The sequence below is a fragment of the Diadema setosum genome, chromosome 2 (assembly GCF_964275005.1).
Source record: "Diadema setosum chromosome 2, eeDiaSeto1, whole genome shotgun sequence".
NCBI classification, from domain to species: domain Eukaryota; kingdom Metazoa; phylum Echinodermata; class Echinoidea; order Diadematoida; family Diadematidae; genus Diadema; species Diadema setosum.
The window spans coordinates 36819812-36835554 of NC_092686.1; the positions used below are offsets into that span (position 1 = coordinate 36819812).

General features: G+C 40.9%; 1 protein-coding gene across 1 annotated transcript in view; it reads left to right on the top strand.

Moving 5' to 3' along the window:
- Positions 1 to 4934: 4934 nt before the first annotated feature.
- The window catches only part of LOC140244650 (adhesion G-protein coupled receptor G6-like), a 63592-nt gene continuing 52783 nt past the window's right edge, over positions 4935 to 15743 (top strand). The window contains exons 1-3 of the mRNA XM_072324273.1: positions 4935 to 5682; positions 8699 to 8886; positions 9550 to 9699. Coding sequence (XP_072180374.1) covers positions 4935 to 5682; positions 8699 to 8886; positions 9550 to 9699 — 1086 coding nt within the window. The remainder of the gene's footprint in view (positions 5683 to 8698; positions 8887 to 9549; positions 9700 to 15743) is intronic.

Here is a 15743-nt window from a genome sequence, read left to right on the forward strand (position 1 = left end):
AAATCAGTGAAGGAAATTACTTGTGGTGAAATAAGCTAATTCCATTTAAAAGAAGACAAATCTATATCGAGTGAGCAGGTGCTCCAGACTCTGCACAGGCGAAGTTGCTATGGAAACACTGTATATCAAACACAAATAGAACGTCGATCTCTCACCTACCGGGGACGGTTTTCACACCAATTTCCCGTTTTATCCCTGTGGTCAATTTCTGGCGTGCTCTCATTCGAAGAACATGCATTTAAACCAGTTGAAATTTACATAATCTTTAAGAACGAAGTTTAAACTATATCACCCAGTTCAGCTTTACATAATCTCTTGGGACTAAGTTTAAACTATATCTTTGTGAATTCCAACCAAAGCATATAGCTCGAAACACATGGATCTAAAAGAAGATAAAGGAGATCATGATCTGCTCGCATCATTAATAATTAAACGCTGTGATAGGGCCTCGCACATGTCAAGCTCTGCTCGTGATAACAGTCCCCTGTACTGATTTCTCTCTTGTTCACATACGATTGATGCACTATAATGGTGCTATTTTTTTTAAAGAATTATATGAGGGAGAGCGTTGATACGAAATAATTGACATGGTTATATGTATTATGTTTGCATATATATTTTGTATCAATTTCATTTACCTGTCACTTTACTTGGAGAAGAATAATAAAAACGAAAAACAAGTCAAACTAAAACCAAATCAAACGAAACAAAACCAATGCCGATGCTCTGTCTGACAGAGGATTGAAATGGAGGGGGGGGGGGATACTGTAAGAGGAAATGTCTATGGTAGACAGGAGGCATTAATTTCCCCCCACATATACTAGTAGTTGTAATTGGTACTTAGCAAGTACCAACGTGACATGAACTAATCTATATTCATTTCTTTTTTAAATCATCACATTCCTTCGGCTCACGGTAAAATATGCCTACATCACTTAAGTGATGATTTTGGTAATGGTACCGCTGTCAATATTTGCTTAAGAAAGCTTTTAGTAAAAGAAAAAGGCGCGAGAAATGGGACATTACTGGTGACCTATAGTAACTTGCCTTTATTTGCCATCTATATTCATCACATTGGTTTAGTGGAAATGACACAGCCCATTTGTTACTTCTTTCTCCCACCAAATCCAAGTCGAACTATACGTCGGACGAGTATAAAGAAGAATTAAGAGAAAAGGGAGAGAAAAAAAGAGTTGAAGGCTCTTTGTTCAGGTTTAAATGGAAAATGTCAAATTTAGGCATCACAGACACGGAAAGAAACTTAAGAAGGAGAGGACGATACTCTAAAAATAAACAATAACACTTCGTCTATAATCCAGTGTTTATCAAAGAAATGCTATAGATATTGCTTTATGTATAGGTTTTATTCATTTTTTTCTTTTTATGCAATTAATGATGGAAAGAAAACTACAACTCACAGTGCGCGACAAAGTTTGCATTGTCCACGACTATAAAAGTTTGTAACTTTGTCTGTTGGATTTTTAACGTCTTTAAATTCAATATTGCACAAGTATCATTTTTATGGGATGAACAACACAATCACAAAGATCATTATTAATGTCTCAACTTTGTGAATGTTCTTTTTTTCGGGTTGCTGCGCACGTAAACTGATATCAGCCCCTATTCAATCTTCGAGTACCCTTTTTGACTGACAATGAATCTGTGACAAATATGTCATCGTAATCGACATCTTGCTCACAAAGAAAATGTAGAAGGAATTCGTGTGAGTACCCGTCTACGAATTCACATGTGAGTGTTAAATGTGTGTGTATGCGTGATTATCTAACAGAATGTGAAATTATATGGGTGTTGTCAAACTGACTCGCGTATAGTTGAGAGCACGCACAGGATGTAAGTCACACGAATGAAAAATGCCGACATTTTGGAAAATACGACTCATCCCGGAGGTTGCACGAATCTTTGAGACAACAACAACATATCGGGTGTACGATCTGAACTTAGCGTTATGGATTCTTTCTTAATTTAGGATAATGGTTCCTACTGAGACGTTGATAGAAAACCACAATCGAGATAGATAGATAGATGGATATCGTAAAATAGATAGATAGAGATATAGATAGTTAAATAGATAGATAGTTGAATAGATAGATAGATAGGGACAGATAGGTAGGTAGGTAGATAGATAGATAGATAGATAGATAGATAGATAGAGAGGGGGTTTGTGTAAGGATTGCGAAAAAATGTGGCAAAACAATAATAATAATAATAATAATAATAATAATAATAATAATAATAATAATTGCATTTATATGGCCCTTCATACTGAATAGGAATGTTTTACTTGGAATGTAGTAGGTGTTGAGGTATTTAGGAAACGGAAGTAGAAGAGGCAGGAGCAGATGTCATTTTTTAGGTGTTTTGTATGGGGGAGGGGAGGGGGAAGACTAGGACTGATTATCGCGTGTGATTTGTCAGTTCACAAGAGGTTTAATGGTGTTGTTTTTTATGTACTGTACTCCATTTGATAGGTATTGAGTTGATTTAAAGCCAGAGACTCACAAGGATTTCTGTTGTTGTTTTTTTTTCTTGACATGGAGTGATAACGTCTATGCAAGTGTTAAACGGGTGATATTCTTCATCTCGAAGGTTCGTTTAAAAAAAACAAACAAAAAACAAACAAACAAACAAACAAACATATATCCCCTATGCCCATCAGATGCTCGTTAATCAGAAAATTATATAGGGTTAGTTAATCCGAAAATTTGTTGACGTAACTAGGGAGGTTCGTTATCCAATTAAAAGGTTCGTTTATCCGATCATGAAAAAGGTTCGTTGTTTCGAAGGTTCGTTGTAAAATCTGAAAATGAAAAGAAGGTGAATGCTAAGGATCGTTGGGAATTGCAAACCTTATTTCCTTTCTTTTCAGGATTAACGAATCTTCGAAATAACGAACTGTATAACCGTATCAAACACAGGAAAGAGCCATTATTTGTTACTCTTTTAAGCAATGTATGCAACAATTAAGTATTTAAAGCAAGAGAATGCCCAGTGATGTATTTGAGAATCAAATACATATTTGTGGCAAAAATAAAATCTATAAGGTAAAAGCTATAAGGTACCTAATTTGACCGGACAAAGAAATTCTGTTGATTCTCAGTCCTGTAGAGGGAAAAAATCGCTAAATGAAACGAAAATTTGGTTATACAGTCAAGGTTTCCTGCGATTATGTAATTTTGTTGAGCAATGCATTCCTTATGTGGCATATGTTCTTTTAAAGTGCCCTAAAGTTGGGCCTTTACTGGCCAAACCTTTGTCTTTGTGGTAACGTTATCTAAGTTCTAGGGGCTTCTTTTTGGTCATGATTTATTGTATAAAAACATGAAGTAAAGTGAATGATCCGTGCGAAAGCGAGGATAAGCACAGAAGACGTGGAAGTGACAGGTGGAGGAGGACGCAAGGTTGAAGAAAGGAAGGAGTACGCTCCAAATCGGGCGAGATGACGAGAAGGTGTGTGAGAGGTTGCTGTGAGAGCTGTGAGGTCACCCCCACTGGATGCACGTCACGAGGCCAACACCGACGAGTCATGTAGCCCATGAGTCCGACACTGGGCAAACAAGGCCCATGAGTCCTATTCTCACTCATGTATACGGAGCGTCGGTCTCGTAGTGATTTTTTAACCTATTTTCGGACTCGTGCTCCTTGTTTTCCTAGTGTGGGATTTATGGGCCTTTTTGCCAAGTGTCGGCCTCAGGGGCCATATTTGTATATAACAAGTGTCGCGCTCATTGGCTCTATGACTCGTGGGCTGTATGACTCATGGACCTTTTTCACTGTCGAGCTAGTGGGCGGTATGACTGGTGGGTGTCGGGCTCGAGGGATTACCTCCCCCCCCCCCCCTCTTAAAGGGGGACAAACATGGATAAAAAAAAATGGATGATAATGAGAAAATATTCCTTTAATTGAAAGCAGACTCTCCCTCTCTTGGCAAGGGAGGGGGGGGGAGAGCAAAAAAAAGTTTCGGTAACATAGAAGCACTTAAACATGAATGGCTCTAAACTAGAATATATGTAGGTCCATAGTGTGTATTCGGCTTGTTGTTATCACTTGGTTATTATGCTTGTTTAGTTTGATCACATGAATGTTCACAAACATGGAGATAGCGATTTATTCCAACAAACCGAAAATGTCAGCACGATGTATGTATTCTCCAAGGAGAGAAAAGAAAAAAAAACGCCAACAATATAACCACGAGTGAACATTCACTTCTCTTAAAGTGATAACATTCATTCTTGTTCCAGAACTTGAGTCTTGTTCTAAAATTCTTACCCTAGTCGACAAATCTGACTTGCATTGGAAACAGGGGTGGAATTACAGCCGCATGCATGTAACGCTTGCTCATGATCAAAACCTGAGCTGCTTGGATGCAGTCTATTGCGGCTCTTTCTCGGATATTAGAGACGCACATCAATCGTGTAACTGAGAAGAAAATACGAGAAATCGATGCCGCTGTAATGCCGAAGCTGGCCGGCCGGGGGTATCGCGGGAACCTGACGAAGACGCATCGACGGCAGTCCCGTGTCCCTGGCCTTCTGCATGGAAAGCGATAAGACAAATGAAATCGATGTCCAGCGTCTGACTTTCCAAGGTCACCGTGTGTCTCTGACTTCCAGGCAGTTGGAGATATACGGTGGTGAATCTTTGTCAGTGCCTTACTTAGAAATGAAAATACTGTGCATTCACGTTGTATGATCAATTTTCCGAGAGAAGGCATCAATGCCCACATGCTGGCATAAATCTATCAAGCAAAACAAATTCGACTAATGCTCATCAGAAAGAAACTAGGGCAAAGTTGGCGTCGCATGTTAAAGGACGCCTTCCCTAAGAGTATTGATCTTAATATTTTTTTAAGCGTTTTTAAAAGTTTTTTCTTCATCTTTTTAATATTTTAAGTGCAAGTGCGTGTGTTTTGCACAATGCTTGTCATAGACGTTCTCTTCTGTTTGTATCTTTCAGATTGTGCATCCCTACCATGTCAAAATGGCGGATCGTGCATCCTCCTTCCAGATGGCTTTCCGACGTGTCAGTGTCTGGTAGAGTACTACGGATCGACTTGCGAGTACTTAAACCCGTGCATACTGTACGATTTCTGCGAGGACCGCGGTAACTGCAGTAATGTTCGTGGGTCGCAGTGGATGTGCGAGTGCCTCCCGGGATTTACCGGTTACAAATGCTTGAACCGTGACTCTTGTGCGTCCAATCCATGCCCACCTGACCGCACGTGCCAGAATATTTACCCGTCGTCATACCGTTGTCTCTGCCCAAGTCAAGGTTACTACGGGACCTCCTGCGATAATTACAACTCTTGTTCGAGCTCGCCGTGCCTGAACGGAGGTAAATGCATTCATGAAGCCAACAAGACCTACTCATGCGACTGTAATCCTGATGGCGTCATCACCGGATATCACGGGTCCCAGTGCCAAGACTACGACCCGTGTTTGTCCCAACCGTGCGATGTGGACGGAGGGACGTGTCGGAACGACTCGACAGGAGGCTACGCTTGTGATTGCCATCCGGGGTACTACGGGAACTTTTGCTCCAACTATGACGTGTGTAGAACAGCCCCGTGTTTGAATAATGGAACGTGTCTGTCGAAGGATAACGGAACGGACTTCACCTGTGTTTGCCCGCCCATTCGTTATGGACCCCGCTGTGAAAATATATGTAAGTCCTATCGCAGGAAAGATCAATTTACCCCTTTCATTCTTCACGTCTTCTTTATCAGCAGCCATCCCTTTCGGGGGATCTTGAGGACTTATTCGTACTGGGTGAGGTTCAGGGTGCACTGCATTTTAGTGAGATGTCTGTATATTCAAGTCGTGTGAGATCTCTTAATTTCCCTCCGTAGACAAATGCAGGCTTGATTCATATCGGGAAGAGAAAATGATCAAAACGATTTGCAGAAAGAAAAACAACTTGTGAAAATTACTAGTGCTGAGAAGGGACTTTATGTACATTCATGGTGAAGCATGCCCACACATATTACTACATCTCTCAATGTTATGTAGGCATTTAAAGTCATATAAACATATGTGTGGTATTTGTCGTGTTTTTGTTGTTTGCATTATACAGTGGAAAGACTGGACAACTCAAGCGGTACCACTACCAGATGTAATTTACTTTAATCTTGAATGGTCTTGAGGGAATAGACTAGGTCACTAACATATTCATATCTAATGAAGATCTTTATAGGAATTGGCCTTTAGGGCAAACGAAGAGCTTTCATATAGTCATGGCTGATGCATGTAAACAAGTCTATTATACTAGCATTAGTAGTGTATTTATTTGGAAGAAGGGACTGAAAACCTCAGTCCTCTATCACCAGGTGGAAAACGGGTCATAATTTGAATATAAATTTAAGGTACTCGTGTTTGATTGGTTTTTTTTTAGGACTGTTACGTGCAATGCAAAGACATGGTGCTGATCGCTTGTCACATTATATGACCAAGAGAATATCTGAATAGGTGCTCTATATCTCATAATAATTTTCTACTTCATTTCTTCAGGTCATTTGAATACGCCCACACGAAACCTACCAAAACAATATTCAGTCAGTGACATCATCTGTCAATCAGTGGTAAAGTACGCGATTAACAAAGCACATTGGAATATACCTTCCCCTAGTTTGAGCATAACTTGCACAGTTCCTTGCAGTATCGTTTGTTAATCATAATTAGTAACATGAATTGATCAACAGTGATTGACAAAATTTGATTTCATCAACAAATCTTTGTATCCAAGTAATCTGACTAAAATATTGATAAAAAAATCAAAGAATATATGAAACGTGTTTAGATGATAATTTGGCTACATAAGTGATGTGAGGTTAACATCCACTTGCATTGCATAATTATTTCAATCACGATTCATGTAGATGTTTACGGACATACATGTCGTGCGCATTCAGTTCAGAAAGTGTTGATTCACAGATTCGAAATTAACGGTGAGGTCTGTTTGATCAATTAAATCCCGGAGATGATTAATTTATCTTTTACATGTCTGGTATTTCGAAAGTCGACATAGAGCATGGAGATGTTCAAACAACACTGAAAAAACAGAAAAACCTGGAAATATATTTTCTGAACGCACGCGTGACGGTCGTGTCGTGTACGTGACGCAACGTGACACATGATTGTGGTGTGTTGAGAGCCCTGGTTAACTCGTCGAGTTTGAATGCGACTCAAACACAGTCAGCCCGTCTGCCTTGAGTACGGGTTTAACAAAATGCTCCTCTCTTTCGAGTCTTGGATCAACCGCCCGAGATTCAAATTATTTCTTTAGTGGAATAACAACCAATCGTGGAAGAAAAACCAAAAGGGACCAAACCATGTCCCAGGTGACCGCATTCCTACGTGAGCGTCTTAAGGACGGCAAAATTCTGTCAAGGTGAACAGAGAGAGAGAGGGGGGGGGGTGGAGCAAATAAGACAAACAAGTTGGAGATTGAGCGTGCGTGAACGCTGTTTTTGTTTTAAGTTCCAGACTATTGAACTTAGATATCATTTCTGGGATGCCCCGAGTGCCCGAGGATTATTACTCGGAATGTATTTACGTGACCTTCCCCTCCTGGCGCCTAGAGTCCTACGGCACGTTTCCCCTCTTGGCGCCTAGAGTCCTACCGCACAACCTGACGTGCTCCTCCAATCACGCATGCTTCAGTGAAGAAATTGTCACCAGTTCAGGTTCTAGCTGCATGAAAAAGTGACAATAAGTATCTGTCTTTTTTTTTTTGCTAGTAAAACAGAGCTAAGATTTAGTCATTGCACGCTTTCAAGTCCATCGAAATCATGTATCAATCTGCGAGACAGTGTATTTTAATCTTCTCATCTTTAATGTGACGCGAGCTCTACAGGGTCTCTCACATTGCATTTTCAAAGAACATACGCTCATATACAAAGAAAATTTATTGTGTGTAGTGACACTACAACATTCTTTCGTTAATTGATGAATGCCTATGACATCGCGTTCTGGCATACCATTGAGATCAATTCGTGTAACTTGCAGATAGTCATTCACCGCATATTACTCTAAAACAATCTGTATGAAACGTGAATTCATTTTCCCGTGGCCTGGTGGAAATGACCGTACTGTATGAAGTAAGACCATCACTTGATTTTCATTTAATTTTAGATTGGTATCATGCAGACTGGAGAGATGGTTTCTACTTCATATGTGCATATGTGACAAGTCCATATGATAATACACAAATGCATACCTAAAACTTACTGGGTACCATAATACGTTGTATTGTTTTGTTTTTGTTTTTATTTTTGCTTTACCAACAGCTTTAGAACGAGTATGAGGAGGCTAGGGAAAATGGGAGATTTCTGCGTTCACATGGACTGTAAAATTTACTAGATTTGCCTGTCCGATGATATGTATATATCTTCTTTTGAAGTTGCGTCACAAAATTCAATGTGCACGCTATAGCGACACAAATTTTCTTCTTATATCTTGGTATCTGTCTGTCTATCTCTCTCTCCCTCCCTCTCTCTCTCTCTCTCTCCATCTCCCTCTCTCTCTCTCTCTCTCTCCATCTCCCTCTCTCTCTCTCTCTCTCTCTCTCTATCTATATATATATATATATATATATATATAATTATATATATACATATGCATGTATGATATGTCTTTTGGACATAAAATGCCGATAACTTTTCCCCAACCTGCTCCTCCGACAGTGCAATGCGCAGGCGATGTGACGGTGGACATCAAAGGGATTATAGAATGGTCGGACAGAGATGTCGGTACAGAGGCGTCGACGACCTGTCCGTTTGGCGGCGGGAGTAACATCACTCGGACATGTTACTATGACGACGAAAAGATGGCGACCAGATGGACTTTTCCTAACACGACAGAATGCAAGAGAGTAAGTTTGTGAAAAATACATGAATTCATCTTTCAAACGTAACTTACCGAAAACGAAAGTTTCTTTGTGCCGGTTAAAAAAATAAATAAAAAAATGAAAAAGAAGAACTTTCAAATAATATTGTTATATTCGAGAAAGCATGTTTTAGGTATGGGTAACCGATTACGCTGCCTGTGAATGATATCCGCACAGTTAAGTGTCATATGCTATGTGCATTATGGCGTAGAGCAAGAACGTACACGCATCAAATTGCTGCATTCCCATGCGAGACGATAATTTCTTAGTCCAAAGAGTAATGATAAATGCTCGAATTATATCAAATCAGTTAAGACTAACCTTCCCTTCTCCTGCAAGGCTCCAGCTATCAAATTCTCCTCCCCTCCCGTCCCCGCTTTTCCCTTCCCCCTCCCACGGGCCTCGTGAAATCACGGCCATCAACAGTGAAATTAGATTTTAACGTAAACAGGATTCGTTGTATAGCGCGTTGGAAAAGTCGCTACGAAAGATAATAGGATACGATATTGCAAGTTTGCTGGGGTCTTTAAAGGTCGCCCGCATGATATAATATCATTTCACTTATTTGGAGAGGGTTGAATCAAATACCTTCAAGACGAAATCATGCCGAAAGCCACCAACACCCTTTGTTCCTCTCGTCCTGTCCAGGCGAATTTGACCAACGAGCTGGCAGCCACAATGACGTCATTTCTTCGCGAATCAACCGGAAGCAATCCTTCAGAAATGGAAGATTCCGAAGTTTCGTCTGCGTCAGAGCTTCTTGATGCTGTCGTCGATTTCTCCTACGAGCAGAGGACGGTGAGTATCCTACCTCTATTGTGTCCGTCAAGACAACTTATTGGAGCGAGAACGGGATATTTGTGACGTAGTCTGTGATGTGACAGTGTCACTACAATCATAAGATGCTCCACTATCATATTTTTTTTTTGTTAACTCAGCCTTATGGAATCAAAATTTTAGCCCCAATTCTCGCCTCCGGGTTGCGGTCCATTCGATCCACATGTCATATTTTGCGTCCATGAGCTCTTGACGGGTGAGAAGCGCAGGTGTGGCTCTCGTATAAAAACCTAAATCTTTTATCGTGTTTTTCAAAGCACCGGCGGCTTGATTCAGAAACACTGCTTAGAGTTGATGGATCTTTCACGAACAAATTGACTCTACCACGACATCATAATGATTTTGCCGTTAGGGAATGAGATCGCGAAGTTTTAAACTAAGGTCAGTTGTTGTTGTTGTTGTCGGGGGGGGGGGGGGTAAAGGGGACACAGTAGTCAAACATAGAGAAACACGCGGGATCATATACTTAAATGAATGTGATGCAGATATTTATTGTCAGGATAGAAGAGAGGAGGACAGTGTACAGAAAGAGACACAACATCATATTATCAGGTGATAAATTTGCTCTCTTGTTTCGATTTCCCCTGACGTTAAAATCAGTTTAATTCAAGTAATCGGGGTTATACGAATCGAAATCCATCTCATCTTCGTATATCATAACAGGCCTAACATACGTTTTCTTCGAAGACAATTAAGAAACAATGATTTTTGTTTTTATCTTGACAGAATGCGAGAATACACGTAAGGAGAATTCACTCCAATGATGTGTTCATATTGTATTCAAACATCGCAGATAAAGAACAATCCAACATGATGATCACAATTATGAAGCTGATGATGCTCATGCTGATGATGATAAGAATGACAATAATGATAATGATAATGATGATGCTGATGATGATAATAATGACAGTAATGATAATGATAATGATGATGCTGATGCTGATGATGATAATAATGACAGTAATGATAATGATAATGATGATGCTGATGCTGATGATGATAATAATGACAGTAATGATAATGATAATGATGATGCTGATGATGATAATAATGACAATAATAATGATACTAATAAGAATAAAGAAACTAATAATAATAATGATATCTGAACTGAAAACCAGACCAGACTAAACAGAAAGACGCTTTTGAAAACATAAATGCCACCAAACCACCTTTAATAGGGTCGAACGGGTGTCGAATATTACGCGTTTCAAAACTCGGCTGGCATCGTTGGTAGTTTCACTGTAGCGTCAGTAGCACCTACATCTCTTGGCACGAGTACTGAAAGAAACGTCATCATTTCCATGTAAAGCAGGAGACACCAATATCCCCTTTCACGTCACTGAGCTCATGAAGAGTTCCTCGAAAATGACGTCATAGTCACATGAACAATACGGTTTACTTTTTGAAGTGTCCACAATTTTGAGACTCCCAAATCTTACTTAATAGTTTTGTTATTGCCCCTGCCGCCTCGCGCAAGCATTCAGCTTCCCTGCTGTTTTTATTTTACAAAGTCTACAAAGTCTATCCGAATAATGCTCTTTGCCGCAAATTCTCCTTTCATCGTAGCTGTCCGAGAAGGGAAAAAAAAACGAAGAGAGGAAAACGCGATGACAACGAGTGATATTGCGTCTGGCAACATTAGGCTCTTACTACTTAAAGGGACACTGCTAAAGATGCAAAATTCACCAGTCTTTTTGAACATGGAGCCTGCACAAAGAATATGGTCATGGCTAATAGTCTTTTAATCGTTTGGGTTTTCACACTAACATTTGCGGGTGTACTATGATTTAATACTGCAATAACTATTCATATCTGTAAAGCGTATCAGGGCAATTACCCCCCCCCCCGCTAAATACTGCTAAGTGGTAAGGTTAGAGTAACGATTAGGGTTAGGGATAGGTTTTGGGTTTAGAGTTTGGTTAGGGTTCGGGTTAGGATTAGGTTCAGGATTATGATTAGGATTAGGGCCAGGGGAAGGGTCCGGGGTAATTGCCCAGGGGGTAATTGCCCTAGACCCCTCTATAGTAGAAATAAATGAAATGAATGAATGAATGAATTACGTAACTTTTCTCTTCAACCATATACAGTAGAATCGAAAATGAACTTTGAAATTTGGATGCCATTTATACATGGGACATTGTAAAACGCTTTAATTGTTTCACTTTAATGCAAGAGATCAGAAACTAATTTTTGGACACATCACTGAATTATGTATCATAGGCTTGATGAAAAGCAGTGTTTCTGTTTCCCAGCGTGTATAGCTTCAGACTTGTCAGAGGTGTGTAGGTCTTGTGATCTTCGATATCAAATCAGGGTTTCTACCGAATGGCCTAATTGGCATTCTGCTGCTGTCAATATTGAGGTGATTCACATTTCACGACAATCATCAAAATAAGACTCTCAGTTAAGATAATCAAGAGGTTTTATTGTTATCATTACTGTCGTTTTCATTCCCTATTCGTCACATTCCTTCACAAATTCTCCATTAACGTGTACCGGTACTCCTTTTTCTTCGCGATACACAGATGCAAAAGAAAAAAAAAAGGAAAAAAAAAAGAAAAAGAAAGGAAGAAAAACCCGTAAGAAAACCTTACTCGCATCCTTCATATTCGGACCTTTCAAGAGGATGGCACATCGGAAGAAAATGATGCCTTTCAAGAACCACTTGAAACCCTCGAAAGCAATTTTGGACATCCGAGCAAGAAGAGAAAGAGAAGATTGATAGACGCGGGAGTTGTTAGATTGGCCGACCTCTTAGTGGGGAGGCTGCGTATGAAACACAGCGGCTCTCTCCCCCTGCCTGCCTGTCTGTCTGTCTGTCTGTCCATCCACTATCTATGTAAATATAATATCTATTTTCGGTGTCTGCTCTCATCTTGTCGAGACCTGAGAGTTTCGTCAACACTCTGAATTCATTCCATGTGAGTGTTCTCCTTCTTATGAATGTATGAATGCATACAGCGAGAACTGAAAAATTTTCGCTGTATGCTTAAAACACCCCATCACCATCTTACATGTCAGAGACTTTACACCAACATACCTCTGCATGGACCCTTTCATCATCATCTCAACTTACTCCTCATCCTGTTGATGAGACACATTGGACATATTCGACTATCTATTCTCCCAGGCATCAGCTCAGACTCTCTGGAATTCGTCACCTCATTGCAATACACAACATGTCATTCCTCAGTATTTTTAACAGTACTTTGAAAATGAACGCATTCTTTACAATGACTGATGCAGCTGTTCATAATATGCCGTTCTTGAGGCACTGTAGGAGAGTATATTGGAAATGACTGTTCCCTGCGCCGAGTGAAAAATGATTACGCTTACTGTTTCCTTGACATGGATTTGATGCAAACAGTGATTTGAAGGGGGAATCAGACATATTATGTCAGGGGACTGGGGACACACAGACTTTGTACTTTGTAAAGACATCGTGATTGACATCAAAGCAAATTTATCGATTTGCTTGATATGGGCAGAGTGAGGATATTGATTGGCAAAATCTACACTAATTTCCAGGTGCACACATTATCTCACGCACCTGTAGAATGTTAAACACTCCCTTAAAATGTGGTACATTGTCTTTTTATGTGTGGTGTATATTTATAGGCAAGTCACACTTCGCTAGAAGAAAAACAAACTTTTCTTTTGGTCAAACACATCAAAGTCTAGTGTGGGTTTTTTTTTCTTTCTCTTATTTTTCTTTTTGTGCACGCAGCATGGGAGCAAACCCACAAGCCAAAATCCTTTAGCAATCTTTAAAAATCAACTACGTCGAAGGGAAATCCAACAAAAGAATATAAACAGTGAAAAGAATGCTTGAAACAAACATGGTTACGTGCGCCATTGAATTTCTGTTGCTTTGGCTACACCGGTTCAAATGCAAAATCATACAGTCACGGCGACAAAGACCCCGTTTACAGTGCGAGGCTCGGCCGCGGCTCGGCCGCGGCCGAGCCTCGCACTGTAAACGGGGTCTTTGTCGAGCCCAGCCCCGCTTCAGTGTAAACGCGCAAAAGGCCAAATGCGAGGCCAAAATTGGCCTCGCATTTGGCCTCGCTCTGGAGGTGGTCTCGGCCGCGGCCGAGCCGCGGCCGAGCCCTGCCTCTTCTTTGTGTAAACGCAAACTGGGCCAAATGCGCGGCCAATTGCGCGGCCAATTTTAGTCTGGCTTCCAAACCCTCTGCCTGTATCTTTCGCTATTCAGGATATTAACCCCCTCAACGTCGAAAACTAGTATCGTTTAAGGTGGTTTTGTCCTGCAAAGGATTTTTTTCCTTCGGCAAAGGCCTTTGCCCGAACGGCGACTTCGTCGCCACGGAATTCATTTGGCAAAGGGTCTGAAAACCAGACAATACCAAATTGCGTTTGTTTACAAGCAGAGCGCCACTACGACAAAATATTGAAAGGTTTGAATCAAAAGCGCGGCCGAGCCCAGCAGTGTAAACGGACAAAATTGCGAGGCTCGGCCGCGCAATTGAGGCCGGACTCGGCCGCGGCTCGAGTCCGGCCTCAATTGCGCGGCCGAGTCCGGCCTCAATTGCGCGGCCGAGCCTCGCAATTTTGTCCGTTTACGGGAGATTTGATTCAAACCTTTCAATATTTTGTCGTAGTGGCGCTCTGCTTGTAAACAAACGCAATTTGGTATTGTCTGGTTTTCAGACCCTTTGCCAAATGAATTCCGTGGCGACGAAGTCGCCGTTCGGGCAAAGGCCTTTGCCGACGGAAAAAATCCTTTGCAGGACAAAACCACCTTAAACTATACTAATTTTCCACGTTGAGGGGGTTAATATCCTGAATAGCGAAAGATACAGGCAGAGAGTTTGGAAGCCAGACTAAACTTGGCCGCGCAATTGGCCTCGCATTTGGCCCAGTTTGCGTTTACACCAAGAAGAGGCCGGGCTCGGCCGCGGCCGAGACCACCTCCAGAGCGAGGCCAAATGCGAGGCCAATTTTGGCCTCGCATTTGGCCTTTTGCGCGTTTACACTGAAGCGGGGCTGGGCTCGGCCGCGGCTCGGCCGCGGCCGAGCCTCGCACTGTAAACGGGGTCATAGTGGGTAGGGTTCTATAGACTTTCAAACAGGAATTCGTGCATGGGTTCGAACAAAGTTCGTTGTTCACGTCCTCATACGAACGAGGTATGCACTCTTCACTCATGTGTATGACTGGAGATTTGGCAACACTGGACTGCAAAATTAAATCAGCGGATGGTCCTTCCGAAGATCTGAAATGATACATTATCACCGTCATCATTATCATCATTACTATTAAATGTTTTGTTTTGACAATATTACTATATTGGAAAAAAACATTTTCTCCTACATGATGCCTTAAAGATGAAAACATTATACAGGAGATCAATATCAAATTCGAATTTGCAGTGAATCTTCAAGGAGAAAAGTTTGTTGTTTTTTTTATATCTGACCCAAACTAACTGTAGGATGCTTCAACATTCAGTGAAAGTAACAGTATTTTTTATACATTAATTCGTTCCATTTCCCACAGCTAGATTAGACAGTAAGATGGTGATTTTGAGATCACTATGATTATTGTCTTCTTCGTGCAAGATATCGGTGTTGTTCCTGTTCTACCAGAAGGCCCTGTCATTATCATTACCCTTATAGTTTTGCCAGGTACCCATTAATACACCTGGGTCGACAGGGACATGATGGGATAAAAACAGCTTGTCCAAGGACATTATAAATAGGCACTTGACGGGATTCGAACTGAGGACCTCAGATTTAATATCAAGAGTCTTATCCACTAAGCCAGAGTGTCTCCGCATTCTGTGCAAATTTCTCCTTACTGTTCTCAAATAAAAGTTGTTTAAAAAAACTGGAAAGCGTTCTGAAGAGGTTTGACGGAATATTTGAAACGGACTACGCCGGTAGCCCAGCATTGTCACTTACTTCGGGAACATAACCGTGTAAGGATGTGGGTGCACTTGTTTCTATACTATGGGTCTTAAGAAATGTGAGACAAACAATTC